Genomic DNA, 23837 nt, shown 5'->3' with positions numbered 1-23837 from the left:
GAGGCTGAAATTTGGAGACAATAACTCAAAATAACACATCAGTTGTAAGTGGTATATTCAATATTAGAACCCAAGCCTTCTAACTGCTATTATACTTTCCAAGAAATAAGACTGTAATTAACACAGTGTGCAAAAACTACTGTGAAATTTTTATTGACTTATTTTTTCTAGAAGCTTAGCCATTCCCTGTGTAATGCCATAATTTTGCTCTCCAACCCCCTCTTAATAGATAATATAGAGGGTAAAAACTCAAGCCAGTCTATCAGAATTATTACAAACCCCCTGTTAACTGAGTATGAATTGATAAACATAATTCTAATATTTTTAAAGACAGTTACTTTCTAATATAACCATGAAATAAGTAGTGGCTTAGAATGCATACCCAAGAAGAAATGTAACATATAATGCCTCTCCTGGCTTTTTCCATTTATTTTAAAGAGAATATTTTTCTGCTTGTGGAGGGAAGCAAGTATCAGGGTGATGAAAATGTAAACTGGATACAACAAAATGTTTAGACCTGGCTTTATCTCTTTATGTTATTTTTATTGTTTCTTTTTAAAATACAAAGTATGGAGTGTGTGTCTCAACAAGCCTCTCCCATTACTGTCCTGTATATGCTGAGCAAAATTGAATCCATATGTCTTTAAAATGCCTTCCCATTTCTATGGCTTCTTTCAAAATACTGATCATAGTACAAATATGACCCACCAGACTACTAATGCTCATTTGCTCTTTCCCAACAGGCATCACAGTTGATAAGCATGGATTCATTTACTTTGTGGATGGGACTATGATTCGGAGAATTAATGAGAATGCTGTGATCACAAAACTGTAATCGGCTCAAACGGTCTGACTTCCACACAGCCACTGAGCTGTGACTCAGGAATGGACATCACTCAGGTAGGCACCACTGGTTTTCAAGTGTTATCACTCTTTGGCATCATGGAAATGGATAACAATTTTCTCATACAGAAATTAGGTAGAAAGGAAGCCTGGTATATTTGTTATAATGCCAGATAGCAGAAGTTGCTGTTTATATGTTACTTTTTGCCTCCTCAGAAAAATTAGTTGGGAGAAAATGGTAATGCTAGGTGGAATGTTGACATAAAAAAAGTCTCCCAAATTGGAATCAATTAGAGGATAAGACCAATCTTGTTACTGAACAAGATATATAATTTTATTGCTTTTAAATGAAACAATAGCTCAAATTTGAAAAGTAGTGACTACTAAATGTCTTTAAAATATTTTTTAATGAATATGAGCATGATTTGTTGTTCACATGTGTATAAACACCTAGGATGTTCTAAAGTTTACTTGAGTAAAAGCAGTATCCTCTGAGTTCTGTTTTATATTTGTTTAGCAAATTTTTTAGCCAATAAGAAAAAATTGAGTGTGGCTATCATTTGAGTCCCAAATTCTGATATTATCACCATTATGTATATATGGGGATACTATGGAACATACCACATATTCCCAGCACTGTGTGGATGCTTAGTCTGCACACACAACAGGTTGGTATGTGAAATAAAGGAAATAGACTAGACGATCCTCAGAGGGACTTACATTGTTCTAACATTTCATAAATCTGTGACTCTGCTAAAGTAGATTATTAGAGAATCTTTTCAAAGGAATTAGAGTAGATATTGAGAGTTTGGGGATTGGTTAGTGTCTCAGAGAGGATGGTTTGGCTGCAAATAATAAAACACTTGCCTGAAAGTAGTTTAAACAATAAGGTTTCATTATCTCACATAATAATATGACTAAAGACACTAGTAGATTTCCTTCTTGTGTCACATTGGCCAGAATTCAGTCATATGCCCTTTGCTTTCACTAGTCACTGACAAAGGGGAAATAGGATTTTTGTAGTGGATTAAGATCTTCTAGAACTGGGGAGCATTCCTTATGTGTATTGTTGTGTGATTCTTGAACCAGTATCAGTGTTCTGTTAAGCAAGGAGTTTTAAGGTTGCTGTTGCATAGGCAACTAGTGGTGTCCTCCACAGTTAGGATATTCCTGTTGCTCCATTGTCATATCACCTGAAACCTAGGATAAGAAGGAAAAATAAAATGAATGCATCATTCAGAAACCTTACTTTAGTCATTAGTTCTAATATCTCCTCCCACCTATACCCAGCATGACTAATCTATAAAACACTAGAGATGTGCCTATTTGCGGTTTCTTATTCTGTATATGCCGCCTGCCTCATCCCAGAAACTCAGAAAATAGTCAAATATTGTCAATAATAAAATGGGGAGTTGGAAAACAGACAAAATTCACACATCATTCTTAATACAGATATGAGTGGATCAGACTGTCAAGTCCTAGAATAGTCTCAAGTTTTCTGTGATTCAAATCCTGCAGAAGGCAAAGAAAAGGAGCTTTATTTATGACAATAAAGAAGGGCATGAATATATTGGGGGAGGGGGGAAAAGATGCATATATATGATTCACTTGTAGGGTGTTTTTAACTTAAAATATGACACTTTGTACTGTGATCAGTCAACTCTAAACAACTTATCTGTTTCTGTGTGCAAAAGTTATGCTAAAAAGAGAATCCTTTGGTTAAATAGAGCGAACATGATCCTCATCACCATAATTGCCAACATAAAAACTACCTCGTCTCTTTTGGTTTGAGATGTAGACTATATGTTCTTTGAATATGTATAGTAAGTACTCAGCAGACATAGTTAACATATATGCCTGTACCAAAAGAACACTGTGGTGAAAAAAATACGGAGGAGTGGTCAGGGATGAAACTAAGGTGGTTTACATGGGTGAAATGGTGAAGGACCTTATAAGCATGATAGAGTTGTGATTTTATCCAGTGGACAAAGGGAAGCCAAAAACATCATTAAGCAGGGAAATTAATTTTTAAAAGATAATTCTAGATATAATATAGAGAATAAGATGAAGCAAATCAGTGCTAGAGGCAGGGAGATCACTTAAAAGACAATTGAAGTAATGAGTGTGATGGAAATGTAGCAATGATTAGGACCTTTTGAAAAATGCCATACAAATTAAGTTGCTTTCCATTGCTTTTTGAATGTTCAGCTGATACTTCTTTGGAATACAACTCTATGGTGAGACTATGATGCTGCTCAGGTTTATGACATTACATAGGCAAGCAAGGGTAATGGCTGAGTTTAAAGGATCACAGTTTTGGCTGAGGAAACTATACAGATTCTGGAAGTGTTGAAACTAAAATCAAAAAAGTTTTTTTTTAATTGTAGATGGACACAATATCTTCATTTATTTATTTTTATGTGGTGCTGAGGATCGAACCCAGTGCCTTGCATGTGCGAGGCAAGCACTCTACCACTGAGCCACAGCCCCAGCACCCTCAAATGACGGACTTAATTTCAGACTTAAAAAAGCACACAGGTGGTAGTATCATTCACTCAGAGAATACAAGAGAAGAAGGTTTGAGCAAGGGTTGGAAGATGGGTTCTACTGGGGACATGTTGGATTTGAGGTGCCTTTTTGGCACCCAAGTAAAAATACCTGGATGTAGACCTAAATCTCAAGGTCTGAAATGCAAACTAGATTTGTCATTATTGTTTTACATATAACTATGGCGAATAGGGAAGTGGACAAGTCCTCCTAGAGAGGGTACATAACATAAAAAGAAGAGAAGGCTTAGCTGGGTGCAGTGACACATGCTTGTAATCCCAGCAGCTCAGGAGTCTGAGGCACAAGGATCACAGGTTTGAAGCCACTCCCAGCAATTTAGCAAGACTATAAGCAACCTAGTGAGACCTTTACTCAAAAAAAAAAAAAAAAAAAGCCTAGGGATGTGGCTCAGTGGTTAAGTGCCCCTGCATTCGTAACCTGTCAAGTTAGAGGGAAACCAAAAATTTTTGTGAACCAAAAAAGCCAAGGGAAGCAAGATTTTCAAGGTCACTATCAAATGCTGCTTAGAAGTCATGGAAAATATGGTGTGTGTGTGTGTGTGTGTGTGTGTGTGTGTGTGTGTGTGTGTGTGTGTGTTTTTCTAGAAGCCATTTGGTTTTACACCATTAGGGACTGTAATTAGAGTACCTTTTGTACAGTACTAATTAATGGGAGCTGGAGCGAGTGATAGAATGAGAAGTGAGGAAATAGATAAAGTGAAAACAGATCACTTCTTTTGAGTTGTTTGCCTGGGAAGGGTAGTCTTTGGGTTTGAAAGAAATCAGAGCTCCCATGTGTAAGCAAATCAGCACCCAGGTGGAGCACAAATGGACAAAAACTGGAGAACACTGAATGAAATCCTATGGGTGAGTGAATAGTGTTTACCAGGGGGAGGCTTGTGTGTGGCACAGCTGCCTAGATGCTCAGCCATTATGGCCAAAGCTTCCTGTCTGTTTAGACAACCATGGCAGGTTGGCGACCGATGTTTCCCATGACTGTACTTAAGAACTGGGGCTATCTTCAATTTGAAAGAAGAAAGCTGAGCTTCACAACACCTTCCAAGAGCAAAGGCCCAGTTGTTTATAGTAGTACTTACAGTGATCCACCTGAGCTTACGCAGCGTTCAGTTTCATATTTCAGTAAATCAAAATATATTGATGGATGAGGGCAGAGACAAATGTCTAAATGAGAGTGCATGGGTTTTGCTGACAGGAACAGACAGGGAAGAAAATAGAGGCTTGTGATGCAGCATGAAGATTTTGATTCAGACTTTAAGAAGAGCTTACTGTTTTCTGAGACTGTGTGGTAGCACCATATATTATCAAAATATTCTGTAGAGTTCCCGCTTCTTGGAACTTTTCATGCAAAGGTTGGATAGCAATAATCTATAAATGCTTGGCATCCAGAACTTTCTGGAGTCAGGAAGATGAACCAACTAGTCTCACTTCATGAAGCCTTCTCTACAGAAGTATAACCATGTTCCTAAAATTCCTTCTTACCTTCCCATCATTTTGAAACCAAAAAGTCACCAACAAGGAAAGTCCTATCCATGCCAGTATAATATTTGTGGAGGTTGGGAAATCATGCAACAAAATGGTCCTCTTTCTCATATTTATTTTGTCTTCTGCACTTTCTGAGACCAACTAGAGCCTCAGAAAGAAGCAATCCTCCATAGCCTGTCCTAATCTTCAGCAGATCTTGAAGTCCTTTAGTAGTTCAAAGAATAACTTCTGTCACTTATTGAGAGCCTACTATAGGCCAGGAACTATGCTGAGCATCTTACTCATATTGCTGCATTTTATCTCAAACACCCAACCACCCTTGAACTAGTATATATTGTGTTGCAATCATGGAGTTAGTCATTGATACAAGCAAAATTTGAGCACAAGCTTTCTGACCTCAAGCATGCATTTTTCCAGCTTCCATATTTTCAATGACTATTGGAGTAGACCAAATGTCATTGTATTTAGCTGAGTGAAAAATGGTTCTTGGTTGAGGAATATGCTGTTTATTCACAGAATGTGTGTTTAGTGGCACTTAGGAAATAGTTTAATAAAATCTAATCATCTCAAGAAATGAAATTTGCTTTGACAATAAAATCAGCCATTTGTTCAAAATCAATATCTTTTCTTTTTTATTTACTGAAATATGAAACTGAATTCTCAGTATAAACTCTGCAGCATAACTTCCCTTTCTAAGCACTGCTATAAACAACCAGGCCTTTCACTTCAGGAGATGAGTTGATTATAAAGAGATTGGCTCTTTATTTCCGTTGTTGCGTTTGAATCTTTCTGCTCTGTACTTCCATCTCATGCCTGACTAGAATGGAATTGGGGATTACATCAAGTCACTTGGAAGGATGGCAAATCTAAACACTGGATTTGCTTCTTGAAGCCACCCTAATGCCCATTCAAAAAATCAGCCTAATAGCAAATACACAAGCAATATGGATCTTTTGCATGCACAGATAATCCTGTTGACCCACTTCCCATAAGGTGCCCACTTTATTTATTTGTCTGGAGAGCCCAATACATAATCAAGCCTACACAAATGCTTCTTGGATGATCTGTATACTCCTCACTGGTTCCCAATAGTACCCGTTTCTCAGGTGGGCCTAATGAAGGGCAGGGGGATCATCCATGTTTAAGAAGGAAGGAAGGTAATTGGTTTTTCCGAGGAAGAAACTATCCCAATACATTTAGTCTATCAAGCTAGTCTACTAGGAACCCTGCTCCTATCCCCAGTTGTTTCATGCTGGACTCCCCTCCTGAATATTTTCACCATATGGAAACCATCCAGCTTCTTTTCATGTGCTTTTTGTGATAAGGAACTTACTACCTTCCCCCAAGCAGTTCTTTCCATCTTTGAATTTTTTCTGATTGATAGAAAGTTCTTCTGGGATCCCTTTAACTGTAATGTTTTGTTCCTGTAACTTTTGCCACCTAGTCTTACTGCAACTCTTCAGACTATAGTTATAAATTTAATCTTTTTTTTCCTATTAAATTCATATACCAGTGAATCAAGTACTATAGTGGATACTTTCATACATATTTTCTTATTTAATTCTCCTGACAATCCTCCAAGATAGATATTATATTCCCCCATTTTTAATAACTGTGAAGAAAGATTCAGGAGAATTGAATAATTTGGTCAAGACCATACAACCAATAAAATGGACAGTGTTGGAATTTGAACCTTTTCAACCTGATGCCAAAATCCACATTATTTTCAGCAAACTATCAAACTGCATCCTCCACAATCAAATCCCAAATTAATTTAACTGTGTCTCACTTGGCATGGTTTTGAGTTCCTTCATAACTCTCCTCACTCATCTCAGGACATATTTCCATTTACCCATATCTCTTTGAAAGTGTGGCTTCTAGAAATGAATAAAGTAATCCCAGTGTGCTCTGACTACTTGGAAATAGAATGGAGACTATCACAACTCTCTACATCCTTTGTTTCTATTCCTTTTTCCCAGTACCTTTCAAAAGTACTTTAGACACAGAATATTTACTTCAAACAAAATAGGTACCAATTTATTAAAAAGATTAAAAACAGCAAATTCAAATAAATTCTCTATTCAGGCTTACTCTCATTCAACGGTAGTTCTTATGGCGACTCCCAAGTCACTTTTGCAAAATGCTAAAAAGAGTACAGGTTAAAAAAAACATAGCTAACATTTATTTGGGTTTTCTTACAACTATATCACACTTTTTGTATATGATATAATTGCTGTGAACTAAAAAGTCATTTTTCTCATCCCTGTGTCCTCATCTTGTATTTGCACAGTTGGTTATCTGCATAAAACAACAGGGTCTATTATTAGTATTCCTCCAATTCCATGTCATTTGATTCAGTGCATTTTGTTTTTATATTTTTCTGCTATTATCCAATATTTCTACCATCCATGCCAGCCTTGTGTCACCAATAGGCTTGATGAATGTCTTTTATGTCTTCATTCATGATAAAATTGATAAGTAGATGAGCCTAAATATAATTGTAGCATCACTGGACCCCGTTATCTGTTAGATTATGGACCCATCTAACTGAACTATCACTCATGGCCTCTGATTCATAATAGATCATGATGAGCCTTTTTTTAAAAAAATGAAACAAAAAATCAGAATGTGTTATGTGTAATAAGGGTAAACATTATTTCATTTTTTTATTTTAACTGGATAATAGTGTAAAAAATAATTCCGAGTGAGAGTCACAACCAAAACAGGTCTGAAAGCTATTCTCACTGATTATTTCCCCAACTTATCTGCAAAGGTGTCATGCAACTCAGATTCCTTACCACATTGGTAACTCTGTTTAAAAGGAAATAAGAACTACTTGACAAAAATCTGTTTCCAGTCATATTAGCTATCAACACCACTTTCTCTTCTAAGAACTGTAGATCAACTGTTCAGTAACGCATTTGAGAATCTTTTCCAAATCAAGCTCCTTCTATGAAGTTTGTGGGACATAAGTGATTCTACTTGAAGTCAGATCTATGTTCCTCTGATCTTTCATCATGTCTTTGATTGCCCACTACTTCATAATAATCAAAACACACACACACACACACACACACACACACACACACACACACACACCTGATTCTTAAATCTCATTTGTAAGTTTTATGAGGTAAATCTTCTTGGAAAAAATTATTCAAACTCAGTTAAAATTCTGTCACCCATCTTGGGGTTTAGTAACTTTGAATCAATATTCTTTGTGGTATTTTTCCTTAACAGAGAAAACAATACCTTCCCTTTCTCTCTCATCCATCAGCATTATACCACCTGCCCCAAGCAGCAGACCTGTGCCTTCCCTGGTTGTCTTCCACTCTCTATATAACAGAAAAATCCATTTCTATTGTCCTTAGAATTTTTTGCAAGCTTCAACTAAACTAACCACAACTGGATAGAAGGGGAAATATAAAGCCTCCTTTTCAAAATCTACATGTCAATTTGACTTTATACAACTAGATTCAGCACTTTCTGTTGTTTTCAAAAAATATATATAATAATATCCAAGCATGAAAAGTCACAGCAATCTGGGAAGAAAAAAAGAAAAGAAACAGTAGTTTAAAAGGAGAAAAAGCACCTTCTTTTCTCCTTCTTAAACTCTTGCCTAATGTCATTGTCTCTCTCTCTCCCCTGCCAGCCCTTTCATGTCTATAGAATGTCCTCCATCACCCTGAGTGATATGGATGATATTGAAACTCAAGTTTTTCAAGGGTTACTTGCCTTTCTTTGTGCACTTCCATCACTCTCCCATGTGCACACTAAAAGAGAACAGAATTAGATCTTTCAAATGGAGGCCCATTATAAGTGAAATTCCCTGCAGGGACAGACTTCTGAGTTTTGTGAAGCTCTGTAGGGAATCAAGAAAATCTGAATTATAATAAGTTTGCTTGAATAAAGGGATCTCCCAAGGCAAAAAAGAAAGTTTATTTTAAAAGTTCTTGCCACTAGAGATGAAAATCTCACCACCTCCACCCCTACCACACCCTCTCAATGCTTCAGTGACTATGGAGCCAATCTCACTGTCAACACAAAGGAAAAGTCTCTGGTCATACTCCAGATAATTCAGGTACAGACATATGAGGTAAAAGGAAAGAGTAAGTTTCAAGACAACACCTAGACTAGGAAGATGAAACCAAGGTATGTGAAATATCTAAATATATGGAAACACATCTCTTAGGGGCCAGCAATACCAATGGACAACAGGCTCAGCTACATGGGTGAAAAGGAGAGATGACAAAAAGGATAAGAGAACGGAGTAGAGAGAGCATAAAACAGAAGATTAACGAGGCCCGGGGAGTAGCAGAATGGAACCAAAATAGTTATTCCATAGCCCTTGTGCCAAACTGCACTTAATTCCCTCCTAATCAGTCATGGTTTGTTTAACCAAATGAACCAACCATCTTCATAGTAACTATCAAATAATGGATGAGATGCCATTAAGTCATAACAACCAAACTTCCAATGGATTTTCATATTTTTCCACTATTCTCATACCTGGACAACATCAATAGTACAGCAATATAACTGCTTAGCAATTCGTTATTGCAATAGTCCAAACATATGCATCTTAATCAGCAAAGTTCAGCTCTATTCATTTGTGCAGCACACACTCAGCCAAAACACATATGAAAGAACTTTCTTTTTTGAAAGGTGCTTGCAACTGTAAATTGTTGAACTGAAACAAGGGACCATATGGCATTACATATAACCTTGACTTTTATGTGTTCATTTGCCACACCAGTTAGATGGGCATGTGAAAGGGAAGTGGCACAAACCTCAATCTACACAGCAATCAAATCATCCTGTCACAGAGTATAAGATGGCAGTGTTGTTTAGATTCTGATTTGATAGTATCATCAAAAACCATTTGGAAAGTTTTCCTTCAAAGTTCCTAGTGGCTTTCCATGTTACTTGCCTTTAAATGAAAGATATGTTAGATATTATTGCTAAAAAATTGCATAATGTCAAATAACATTTAACACTTTCAGTTGTCATTTCTGTATTTTAGTAAAAGAGCACTCCTTTTCATTTATTCTGTTCTCATCTGAAATTTAGTAATACAGAAAAAAATTCAATCATTTTTGTCTACTTCCTGACCTAGAAGAGAGTTCTCTGGAATTTTAGATTCAGCAATACTCTTGGAAAACTGACACTAGAATTTTATAACTGGCTAATTATTCTTCCTTATGAAGGCTAATTCGATAAATTACCCAATTGTTGATTAAGTGGCCTCTCTTTTTTAATGTGAAAGCACTTGGAAAAGTATGAAGTGCTTTACAAATATAAGGGATGATGTAAGATGCTAATTGGCATCTTCAGGAAATATTTTCTGTTGATTCATCATACACTTGCTAAAATGGGAGGACACAAGAACAAAATAAGTCTGCAAGGTGGTTATTCTGATTTTGTAATATCTGTCGCTGTCAGTCTCCAATTTAAATGCATTCATGGATAATGTTATTTATTGCTCATGCAGCCCATACCTAGTCTCCTGGTTCTGTCAAATGCAGAAAAAGCACCTTCTGTAACTGCAAAGGAGAGCCAAACCTTTCTCTAATTCTTTAATAGAGGATACAAGAGACAAAGTCAGGTCTTGAAGGTAGACACTCCTTCATAATTGTATCAATACAGAAAGTTACTAAGCATAGTAGTTGGGAACAAAGACTGCCTGGGTTTGAATCCTGGATCCACACTCATCATGTGCTTCTCAGGGACAAATTCTTTATTTATTATGGGGATGATAGTGTTACCTTCCCCATACTGAGGTTGTGAAGATTCAATGAAACAATGTGTATAAACCACTTAGCAAAGTGTTTGGCTGTAAGTGCTCAATAAATCATTATTACTACTACTAGTATTTGTCCTTCTGTTCTCAAAACAGAGTTAAACTGATAAGTTACAGAACTGGGATAAAAAGGACCAGAAGAAATTTGGAACTGATAAATTATGTAATCTTCCCTTCTGTCCTTTTCACAGAGGTGTACCTTTTGCAGATAGCTAGAATCTATAAATGTGTTTGATGGGTTATAGCAAACATACTCCAGAGACTAGTCTTAACCTACTTTGACCTTCACAGAATGTTTTATCCGTCTTGTGCTGATGTGAAGTTCTATGTAGATCACTTAATGAATGTTCGCAATAGTCATTGAATCGTGCCACAAATCCTTCATTTTTTTCTACTTTAAGAAGTAATATGATGATTATAGAGTTAATGCTGGAATGCAGTGTGAGTTTCATATGTCTGTGAATTTGAGATTTTAGATCATCTTCCATCTCTTTGAAATCAAGAGGTAAAGAGCAGCTTATGCAGTGAGTAGCCTGCAGCCATTCTAGGTGGGTCAATTTCACAAAAAATAAATAAATAAATATTAGATTAGATAATAAAGAAGTCAGTTTATTTAGGTCAACATGAAAAATATGACTCTCTCAAGAGAAAACAAAAGGGCTCCCAGCTTAGTATAAAACCAAAAGGAAAGAAGTTGTGAAGCTGATGTATCATAAGAAGAAAGCAGTGTCCTAGGATTTTTGAAGCAATTTAGTCTACGAGTTCCTTCATCTATCCAATGACTCTTCTGTTTTAATCAAGATATTCAGGGGGCTTGGGATATAGCTCAGTTGGTAGAGTGCTTGCCTTGTATACACAAGGCCCTGGGTTCAATCCAGAGCACCACAAAAAAAAAAAAAAAAGATATTCAGGTTCCAAGCATGTCTATCAGTTTTAAAAATTTTTAATACATAAAAAAAAACAAAGTAAACAAACTGATAAACTAGGAGAAATGTCACAATAAGATCATCCAGAATTCCTTTAAATATTGTTTCCTTTCTCCACATTCACTTAAACTCTTTTTTAACTGCATTTTTTAGGCCAGCATCTCTAGGTAAAATCACAATCAATAAAATCTAATATACTAAACTTTGATCAGAGATATTTGCTTTGTTTCCTCCAAAATGACAACTCAGGTTGTTTATATTAGAAGTAGAGGACAGCAGGCCAACATCTTCAACTCCAGCATATCCAAATTCTGCTGAAATGTCTGCACAGAAGCAAAAAGCCAGAGTTGTCAGGGGCCTTAAAATAAAAGTCAAGTACCGTGCTCAATGCTATATCGAAAATGTAATTTATCACATAAATAAAACTCCCTCAGCAGTGTCCTCTTTTCACACAAAGGACAATGGCACGTTAGTTCTTATTAAAACTATTAAGCACCAGAAGAAAAGCATCTTCAAAGTTCAGGGAGAGTCACAAGATGCAAAGCTTGCAAACTACTTTTGAGCCACTCAGTCTTCCACACATTTTGCTTGGCATGCTCCAGGACCTGAGGTGAACCTGAATCTCTCTAAGATACAGAAATATCTGGTTGGTAAATTCAGTGGTTAATGTCTAGAGGTTTTAGGTCCAACATCGTAGGCTAAGTCACAACTCAAACCAGTTGGCATAGCTATCTTTCAGACTATATCTTTAGGCATAGCCCCAGTCTCTATTGAATATGGGAGGGAAAAGTACACAAATCAATACCAACTCTTCTGTATCAAATGTAAATATAACTCAGAGGTAGCACTCCATCTAGCAGAAGTGCCATCTTTTTTTTTCCTTTTTTTTTATTGGTTGTTCAAAACATTACAAAGCTCTTGACATATCATATTTCATACATTAGATTCAAGTGGGTTATGAACTCCCATTTTTACCCCAAATGCAGATTGCATAATCACGTCGGTTACACATCCACTGTTTTACATATTGCTATACTAGTGTCTGTTGTATTCTGCTACCTTTCCTATACTCTATTATCCCCCCTCCCCTCCCCTCCCATCTTCTCTCTCTACCCCCTCTACTGTAATTCATTTCTCTCCTTGTTTTTTTTTCCATTCCCCTCACAACCTCTTATATGTAATTTTGTATAACAATGAGGGTCTCCTTCCATTTCCATGCAATTTCCCTTTTTTCATGCAAAAATTATGTGTTTGGAAAAGTGAACAAGACAACATATAAATCATTTATCAACAGGCCATTTTGTTGAGAAGTGTTTATCCTGAGTTACATAAGAAGAGGAAGTATTCATTTGGTCTACCTCAGAGAATACTCCCAACAGAAAACCAAGGAGATGATTCTGAAGGAGCAATCCTGATGACTGACAAGGAGACTAGCAAGTGGGAATATAAAAGAAATTTAGTGATAAATACCCAATGTATTATTATTATTTATAAATTTCAAACACATAGAAAATGTTGTTTTAGGCCAGCCTCATGAACCATTTAATACATAATTGTGTCTTTAAAAGGCATATGGGAGAATCACATGATACACACCATGAAATTATCCTCAAAAAATCACAAAAATGAGAAGTTTCTAGAAAATATTGACATGAACATGGCATTTCCAGAGAAGCTCTATTTAAAGTCAATCACAAACAACTTCATAACCTCCAAGAACAGTTATTTATTTTTATGGGTATTTTCTGGATTTTCATGGCAATTTCAGTACCTATTACTTAGGAAGTACATGGGTAAAAGATGTTATTGACTAATAACAAGATAGTCCTTTCTGGTTCCTATTCACCTTTACTAGTTTTACTAGTTTATTGTTACCCCTGGCCTACAATAGCATATTATTCTTCTATACTTGTGTATGGGTTCATGTTATGAATCTAGTCAAGATCCAGTCATAAAAGTAGAAACCAGCTGGGCACAGTGGTGCACACCTGTAATCCCAGCAGCTCAGGAGGCTGAGATAGGAGGATCAAAAGTTCAAAGCCAGCCTCAGCAACAGCAAGGTGCTAAGCAACTCAGTGAGACCCTGTCACTAAATAAAATACAAAATAGGGCTGGGGGTGTGGCTCAGTGGTTAAGCACCCCTGAGTTCAATCCTGGGTATCAAAAAAATAAAAATAAAAATAACTATATTAGTTATTCTAACTGGATTTAATATAGGGGATAGGCTGCACAGTTGTTAAAGGGTTAAAATAAAGAGAAGGAATATCTGCAGGAAGTGGCCACTACCTCTAGGACTACAGAAATATAGAGAAGAGTTTGGAATTGTCAGAACCTAGTAATGGGGGGGGCGGGTTGCTCCAGGGAGATAGGACCTAGTCCTTTGAGAAGAGGATGGCAGCCTTCTTATAATGTTCTTCTTACAGTAACAATTAAGTTTGTCTCTGGTACCTCTGAGAGGGCATCATGAAACTGATTCTCAGAATACACAAAGAATCTAAAAAGTGCTGCCAGCTACTGCTGCCAAGATGAAGGGCTACTGTTGGGACAATGCTGACAGGAATAGAAAGCAAGCAGGAAGGAACAAGTCCCTTCTCATTCCTCTAGCTTCCCAAGATCCCGTTATTTCCCATATTGTCAGGATCTATCAGAAATCCAGCTGGCAATATAAAAATGTAGATTGCAGTGTCTCAACCCCAGCATCACAAAGTAACATCTTTAAAGGAGTGAGTTTGGAGCTGTGAGACAGTAGCTTAATAACTAGCATACTGTGCAATGAGGTGTTAGATTCATGTCATTGTTGCTTCTGCTGGAGTCACACAGATATGCTTACAGTTTGGATGAAACATTAATTAGAGTGGACTGTTTGCCACAGAGGATTTCATCATTACTGACTATGTAAGAAGCTCTTATCAGTAGACCTCAACTAGAGCTGCTCAATATGTTTGTGAGGGTGATTTTGACTCCCCTCTTATTGAAACTCAGGTATTTAATATTCATCACCAGTTTTTCTATTGTTCAGGCTCAAGTCTATAGCCTGCGTGCTTCCTTAAATAATTCTTTACACATGATAAGTGGTCATGTGTACAATCTCCAGAGTTCTGGAAGCATGAAGCTTGAGCTGGACCATCTGTTTAGTGCGTGCAGTTCTGTATTAACACACAGGAAAGTGGTGGGCAAAACCTGGAAGCACACTGAAGGGCTAATGAAAATTCGACCAGTTAAATCCTCCCTCTAAATGTTCATTAGGCCATCTGCTCTTATTGGTGTCCTTATCATTTGGAAACATTACAGAGTTAAGATGAGAGAGACAATCTGTGGAATTCTGGTCTAACTTGAAATGAACTTCTGAGTAGAGCAATCATGAATTGTGATGTTTCACTTCCCATTCAGAGCCATGCCCATTTCTATCTTAACATCTCCATGGTGAAATTTTTTTAATAGTTTCTTCCTGAAATATTATACCAGAAAGAAGGGTTAGCAGTAGCTACAGAAATGAAAACATAATCTCAGAGTGGCTGATCAATGAAATCAGACCATTTCATAAAAGCTATGCAGTCATACTTCTGGCCTGTAAATTGCTTTAGGAGCCAAAGGGAATTGGAAGCTTAGTCTATCCTGTTGAGCCAATACTATAATATTAACAACCTGCAACAGACAAGTTTCTGAAACTTATCAGCAGGAAGAAACTGCAGAATGATTTCAAGGGCTTCTTTATAAGTCCCTGGATCTGATGTGGCCAAAGCCTTGGTTCTCAAGAGCACAAGAATCCCACCTCCTACTGCATGAAGACCCATAGCAGTCCTTCCTCCAAATTGTCCCAGAATCACAGTCTCATCACCCAGCCTCACTTAGGATTTCATATTACCGTGAACTGTTCTCCAGTTGCCTTGCCCTCTGTATCTGTATTCCCCACAGTGCTGAATATACAGTAGGCACTTAAAAACATTTGTACAGTTAAATTGAAACAGAAACTTGAAAGAGAAAATGATAGATTTCCTTTTTCCTATTCTTGTCCCTACCCCCAGAAGTGCTGAAATGGTTAAGTTCTCTAGCTCTAATGATAAAACCGAAAATACAGAGATACAAATAGTAAATTGGCAAGTAGCATCATGTAAGTAGCATCATGTACAATATGTTCTTCTTACAATAACAATCAAATTTACAAACAAATTAGCTGTGCAGTCTGAAGGACATTCTGTAGTTTTCACACTGGGCCTTCATCTCCTGCTGATAGATGACTTTGGCTGTAAATTGAAAACTGGAAGTAGTTAAACATTCTGTGTATTCACAAGTGCCATTTCCAAAATTGAAGTTTCAGAAAGAAGATGCAAGAAAGGGTTGACGGAAACTCAGAGCAATTACGCCTGTTATTAAGATGAGGTAGTGGCAATTATACAGCAGACTCACAGGGAGTGTGTACATGCTGATTGCTCTGAGGGAGCCTGTAAGAACAAACTTTTATAGCACCCATCAGGCCTTGAGTCTCCAGAGGAAGTGAAAATTTTCAGGCACTCCATCAGTATGCTTTTGGACAGGGCTTAGAGCTTCAGCAACCATCTTGGAAAGGATATGTGCTTTTTTTCCTTAATGACCTTGAATGAAATCTTTATGTAAAAGGATGGCTTCTTTCACTGTTTCTTTCCTCTAGAATAACCACTCTCAAGTTTTGGGTTCATGTGCCTTTTGCATTCGTAAAATTTGGGGGGATCCTCAAAGAGCTTTTCTTTGGATTTTATGATGTTTATATTTACTGTATTCGAAATTATGAATGTGAAGTTTTTAAAAAAAAACTAAGGGTATACTAGCCTGAAGTAGTCTCCAGAAAACTCCACCATATACACATGATCAAATAGAAAAGGTCAATTAGTATTATTAGAAAGTAATTTTGACCTCACAGACCTACTGAAAGAGTCTCAGGACTCTCCAAATCTCCAGACCATATTGGAAATATCATGTTTCCTCAATTCTAAGATACCATGGACTGGAAGACATAGCATTAGTCTGATAACTGTGGGTGGTGGTGATAAGTGTTCCAATTAAACATATGCATCAATTATAAGACACATTATCACTTTATAAATGTTAAAATATCAAAGGAGTGGAAAATGTACTTCTTAAAATTAAGGAACTATGGCAATTCCCACTAAGCTCAGTGAGTTTCTAGAAACCCAAATATACTACCTCAACCACACTGATGAAAAGTAGTTTTTTAGAGGGTTTTTTTTTTATATTTTATTGGGTCTTTTTAGTTATATATGATAGTAGCATCTATTTTGATATATTTATATAAGCATGTAATGTTTCTTATTCTAATTAGGATCCCAGTCTTGCGGATGTACACAATGGTAAGAGGCTGTTTACATGTCATAATTTTAAAATGCTTACATGGACTGAAATTGTTAGTCAATGAAGTACTTGTGTTTTCACTCAAAAAACATTTGCCAACTATAATACTGGATACTTGGAACACAAAAATGAACGAGTATTCATCCTTGTCTTTAAGGTCCCAGACCAGGTAAAAGGCAAAAGAAGACTAACAAGCATTTACAGCATAATGAAGAAGCACTGGTTCTGATTGAGTTAGTCATGGAGCTGGAAGAACAGCTTGAAGGGCCCATAAATGGACCCTTGTGTAAATAAGAATGCTTGAGGTTAATCACTAAATTTAAGCAATTAGACATACTCTTAGCAAATGGCCAACCTTCAACATGGATAGAACTGAACATCATTACATTAAGTAAAATAAGTCATGCCTACAAAGACAAGTATCACATAGTCTCACTCACATGTGGAATCTAAAAAAGTCAATGTTATAGAAACTGGAAATAGAATGATGGTTATCAGAGGCCAGGGGGATTAGGGGAGAGGAAGGGATGGGAAAGCTAATGAATGGGCACTAAGTTACAGTTAGGAGCAAGAAATCTTGGTGTGCTATATTACACATTAGTGTGATTATAGATGATAATAACATATTTATTTTTATAATAAAGAAATGATAAATGTTTGAGGAGATAAAATGTTTAATTTCATTTAAATATTACACAATATACACATCTCAAAACTTTACATGTACCAAGCATGATGGCGCACTACTGTAATCCCAGAGATTCGGGAGGCTGAGACAGGAGGATTGCAAGTTCGAGACCAGTCCAAGCAACTTCATGATGCCCAAAGCCATTTAGCAAGACCCTGCATAAAAATAAAAAATAAAAAGGACTGGGGATGTGGCTCAGTGCTTAAGTGCCTCTGAATTCAATCCCTGGCACCAAAACAAAACAAAACCAACCTTTACATGGTACTTTATTAATATGTACAATTTTTGTTTTTATATATCATTCAACAAATAAAAGACAAAATTTAAAGGGCTGTCTGAATGCACTTTGTACATGTGTCAGTCACTTTCAGATATTAATTTATTTTAGTTTAATTTACTTTAATTTTTCATACATGGGTGATTTATCCAAAAGTGTAAAACTAGAAATGTGTTGGAAAAATTTAACTATAATGATATAGTCAGTAGAGTATTGTCTTCATTGTAATTAGATTCAACTGAGAATAACAGAAAACCTCATAATAACACTCACGTAAGCAAGATAGCAGCCTGACTAGATATATAGTTAAGAACTGAGATGGCAGCTCCACAGTATCATTTGGGACCTAGTCTCCTGTATTTCTAACCTGCCATCCTAGCATGCAACTTCCATGTTCTGGGCCTCCTCATGGTCCAAGATATCTGCTAAAACTCTCACCAGTATATTTATATTGTAGAATGGAAGCAAGGGCAAAAAGAGGTTCCTTTCAGGGATCAGCTTTTCTTAATCAGTATTTTAAAGCATCCATATGAAAGTGTCGATGCTTCCATGCTTCCTCCTGCATGGGGCTGCCTGGAACTTCATCACATTGCAAATAAGACTCCATTGTCTTTTTTTCTAGACAGCAGTGTGCCCAGATAAAATATCAGGAGTCTAGTATTGAGGAAAGAGTGAATTAATGATGGGGTAGGCCTAGAACTAGTAATCTCTGCCACAGGAATCTTAGCAACCACAAATTTAACATTTTGTTTTGACCCTGATATTGCCTGAACTTCTTCAGATTTATAAAGAGAGAGAAAAGCCATCTAGAGAACATTTGGTTTTCTGCAAGCAGAAAGCACGATGACACCTGAAAGAGTGATGGCCCTTACTGATATTGCTTATAACAAGTGGAAATTATTAGAAGATAAAATACACCAGGACTACTTTGGAGTTTTTATATTGTTGTGGGGCTTTTTTCTGCTTTGTTTCCTCCACTTCCAAAATGTCTTAGGGACATTGAGGTAGATGCAATTAATCTAAATCCTCTCTAGTAAAAGAATTCTAAAGATCAGTCCTATTATAAATTTTGATTACGTTGGTACTAGCTATTCATTTGCAATGCATAATGCAATTTAAGTGTCAGGGTTTTTTTTCCCATTGGACATCCATAGAGACAGACTATGCAGATGCATTTGACCAAAGGTCGAGAGGTTCTTCACACTCTCCAGCCATTATGTGGAGATATACAAGAGTGTGAATCTGGGATAATGGGAAATAATGTACCTGTTGACAAGGCCATATAATCTTGCTGTATTTCATCTTCTAATAATTTCCACTTTTTAAAGCAAGATCAATAGGGGCCATCACTCTGAAAGGTGACATCATGCTTTCCAAGTGCAAAAAAACAAAATTTCTCCAGACAATTTTTTCCTTTTTTTTTTTTTTTTGTAAATTTGAAGAAGCTCAGGCAGTATCAGTGTCAAGAAATGAGAAGGCCATTTGAAAACTGACAAAAAAGTGATGCTAACAATCTGGAGTTGTCAGCTTTTAGAAGCATGGGGAAATCTAATGTGGAGCTGGCAGAATACCTGGCAGAGAGCATTCTGTCCCATCACTGTATCTTCCCCAGGGCAGGCACACTACAGAAGAGATAATCATACACTTACTGGAAAGTCCTACTGAAGAGGCCTCAGAGATCAAACTCAAGCAGAGTTACTTTTAAATGAGCTATAAGGCTCCAAATATATAGTAAAAGAGAGAGATTAGAGGTATCATGTTTGGGATGGGGACACAAGACCTTTGGGGGAATGACTGGTTTCTTCAACATAGTTGAACTTTGGGAAAAGGAGTTATTAGCACTTGGTAGAAATTATAAGATATTAACAGTCGTGCTATGTTTTACAGGCTCTTCATGAAAATTAGTTTCTTAAAATGAGTGTAATGGAACAGCAATAATCTGTTTTTCTATGCCACTGGCAGCCCCTTGGACATACTGAAAAATAAAGGAAAAGAAGTTAGCAAAAGACTGTAAACTCCATGAGGGAAGTAATTCATTCTGTCTTTATTAGAGCCAATTTTTTTGAGTGCCTAGTATAGTGTGTAACATAGGACAAATAAACTTTATTGATAGAAAAAAGGAAATTAAAATAGTATGGACTATGCTTGGAAGTGTACCAAGAGTACTATTACAAATAATAGGGGGAATCCAAGTAATAAGCTAAAATATTAGCCATGAAATTGAAATTGGCAGACAAATGTGAGATAACATATCCCAATAGAAGCTAAATATTTCTTGGAGGACATATAGATTAGAAAGATCCCCAAGGAATAAAATAAATGAGCCAGGAGGAAATGGCTAGTGATGTGTAATCGAGGAAAACCTTAAAAGAGCACGACTATAGAATTAAACTTAAGAGTTTATAAGATCGCCAAGGGAGAAACATTGTAATAATCAGAAAGGAACCTGAGGAAATACAGGCATGTTCCATAATAAATAAATAGCCTTTATGAAGCTTTCTGTGTGCCAGGCACTGTGCTTGGTGGTTTGTATAGATTTTCTTCACCTAATTCCTATAATAGTTTTTGAGAATTTTACTCAATTTCTAGATGAGGAAACTGAAGTTCAGTTATGTTCATTCATTTGCTCCAAGGTCACAGAAACAGCAAATAATATATTCAGAATTTTTTACCCTGGAAGTCTTACCTTCAGAGCCTGAGCTCCTAACCACTTCATTCTACTATATCTGAAATTTTTTTTCTAGAGAGAGAATACATAGCTTTTACCAGATTCTCAAACATCTCTATAAATCAAAAATGTATGAGAAGCAGTATTTCAGACTCTGAGTACCAAGAAGGCAGAGACTATGTCTACCTGGATCCACACTTAATATTACACATGGTTGGATGGAATTATATATTCATGGATGGATGTACTAATGAATGGCTGGCCTCCAAATTGGTTTTCTCACATCTAGTCTGGTTTCCCTCCAGCCTGTCTTCCAGACTGCAGTCTAAGAAATCTTTCTAAAATACTAATCTGACCATGTCAGCTCTCTATTTTAAAGATCTTCATAGATGCCTCAACACCTACAGTTTAAGTCTAGAGGTCTTAGCATACACAGCTCTCCATGACTTAATCCAGTGCTTCTCAACAAGGGATAAGGTTTTGCCCCTCAGGGAACATTCTCCAATGTCTAGAGATATTTTGGGTCATCATGATTGGAGACAAAATATTACTGGCATAAAGAATAAGGACCAGGGCTAGGGCTGTAGCTCAGTAGCAGAGCGCTTGCCTAGCATCTGTGAGGCACTGAATTCAATCCTTAGCACCAAATAAAAATAAATACAATAATTTTTATAAAAACACTCATGTTAAAAACTAATAAAGACCAGTAATGCTGCTAAGCATCCTACAATGCACAGTACTAACCATACCCAAAAGTAGTGTCTTAATGGTGATACCTGGACATAGTGTCCCTGACAAATATTTATAACTGTGTCTACAACTCATAGCTACCCCATTTTATGCTTCTGTGCTTTTTTTCATTTCTATTCCTCTGCTTAGATCACTCTTCCCACCTTGCTTTAGACACCTTAGTTTTAACCTTCATGTTAAGTTTACATTTCTCTCCTAGGTATCTCACCCAAACTCCCTCCTCTGTGTTCCCATGCCCCCCAGACATCCATCATGATACTTAACCACACTATATTAAATGACCTATTTCTGTATCTGCCTTCTAGCACTTAAGTTGTGAATGAACGAACAGCAGAAACCCATTTTGTTCACCTTCATAACCGTGTCTGGCACATAGTAGGCACCCACAAGGCAATGAACTAAAAGATAACAGACTGCAAACAGAAACACAAATCACTTGATTCCTAATAAATTTTTGACCTTCTTAGCCAGAGAGCAATTTTTAGATTGATCCAAAAGAGGTAAAGGGGAGGCCAGACTTGGTAAGAAAAGAGTAAAGATTATGACCATTCTTCTGAATGAGGAAATCAGATGACATAGGAGCTACAAACATATCTAAAAACTTGGAATGTAATATTTTTTCAAGTGATTTTTTTCTCAAGTATATAAAATAATAATCCATGTAAAATGTCTGACACCTAGGAAGCACTCAATAAATAGTAGTTACTTTTATTAACAGCCTATATTAGTGGTTCTGTAATTTTATAGGTGCTATAAATTAGGACCAGTTAAAAGAAAAGGGCAGCACCTATTCATGTTTAAAAAGTAGGTCAATTTAAAGAAAAATATTAAGTCAATTATAGTGCACTTGGCATAGGAGTAAGGCAAAATTCATAAAAGTGGTATGTGGACAACCAAAGTCTAAGAAACAGTCAAAAAGGAACTACATTGAATGGTAACTGGTTTAGGTTTCTTCTAGTTCTAAAGATATGTAACAATGAAACTGTTATTTATATTAATGCCACTTACCATCCCTTACTATGTGCCAGACACTGAGTTGAACACCCTATATCACTGTATCATTTAATCCACATAAATAGATAGTACTATTTCTATACTATAGAAATACTATATGCTATCATTAGCCTTTTTTTCCTTATTATAGTTAGGAAACCAGAGATGCAAAGAGGATAATCCAATTTCTAGAGGGTTACATACTAGTGGAAAGAGTGAATCTGAAGTCAAACTGTTCAAGAGAGCCCAAGTACACAAATGATAGTTTGTGTCTATGGAGTGGGGTTAGGTTTCTAATTGAGGGATTTTCTAACCTAGTCTAATCAAAAGTCCATTTTTAGATATTGATTTTACACCTAGATTTTTCCCATAGTATTCTGCTACTATGAACTTTTACTTAAGTCAAAATTAGCTCGATCTCTAAACCAACCAGGGAACTGGTTGACCTAAGAGTCAGCTCCCTTCAAGGCAAGTTTTCAATTAGCAGCGGAAGACATAGTGCTGTCAAGGGTTGACATCAGGACCAAGAGCCCCTTCCTGCTCGGGGTTATTTCCCGGGGAAGATTGTTGGAAGATGGGCACATTCCACCAGCTGGCGGCTATGCCAGTGACCTTTAATTCAAGTTTAGCTTAAATACATTTTGACATTTCAAACAAATTAATGTATTTTTACAAGGTGGGGCAAGCATCACAAATTAGGCCAAATGGCTTGCCTGTGGGCCAGGTCACTAGGCAGAGTTTATAGAGCTTCACTGCTGCTTTTCGATCTCTTTCTGTTCTCCACCCCAAAAGAAATCTCTTCTGCGCCCTCCCCCTGAGAAACCACTAGGACAAACGCCAACAGCTCTCAGGAGTTAACCTTAGCCCGATTTTAGTAGCATGTAATTCCAGGCTCTCTCTGCAACTAATAGACATTAATTCTGACTGCCAGAATCAGTTCAAAGACCCCATCCCATATGTTAGGTTGTATGTTATAGAAATGCCTTGATAGTAAATACTTTGTTTCTATTGTGTGGGTGTAAGGCACCACTTTCTTGAAAAATTACCTGGAAATGGAAGTATTTAATGAGAGAAGGTTATAAAAGAAACTGACAACCTAAAAAAGGTAAAAAGGTCCATCTTCTGAAAAGGCAGCCCCTCGATTACTAAGTAGCCACACATCCTTCATCTGAGCAGATTTCATAGACAAGCTGCACAGCCAAATCAAATGGGAATTAAAGGGATTCTGTGTAGTTGGTATAGAAAGTGTCTCAGAAGCACAAAGGCCACTTTAGTCACAGGAAACTGCCAGAGGGTGGCTTATTTGATGGAGAAGAAAACAAATAGACACAATAGCTGGTGTATTTTGAAGCAATATTAAATCTAATAAACATGACACTGATAGTATTGGCCTAAATCAGGTTGGCTGAGTTGGAGAATTCAACAGCTTATTTTCCAACTACCAGCCTTTATCTCAGAAGCAGCCTTGATAGCTTAGAATAGAATCCAAAACATGCT

At 36.8% G+C, this 23837-nt stretch overlaps 1 protein-coding gene across 1 annotated transcript in view; it reads left to right on the top strand.

Annotated features, from left to right (window-relative positions):
• TENM1 (teneurin transmembrane protein 1) overlaps positions 1-23837 on the top strand; it is a gene marked incomplete at both ends in the record, with an annotated part of 577764 nt that overhangs the window by 512466 nt on the left and 41461 nt on the right. Inside the window, 2 exon segments of the mRNA XM_081278185.1 lie at positions 744-826; positions 829-900. Of these exon segments, the coding sequence (XP_081134311.1) occupies positions 744-826; positions 829-900 (155 nt within the window).

Source organism: Spermophilus citellus (genome assembly GCF_964194105.1).
Source record: "Spermophilus citellus genome assembly, chromosome: X".
Classification (NCBI taxonomy): domain Eukaryota; kingdom Metazoa; phylum Chordata; class Mammalia; order Rodentia; family Sciuridae; genus Spermophilus; species Spermophilus citellus.
This window is presented reverse-complemented; position numbering and strand designations above follow the sequence as displayed.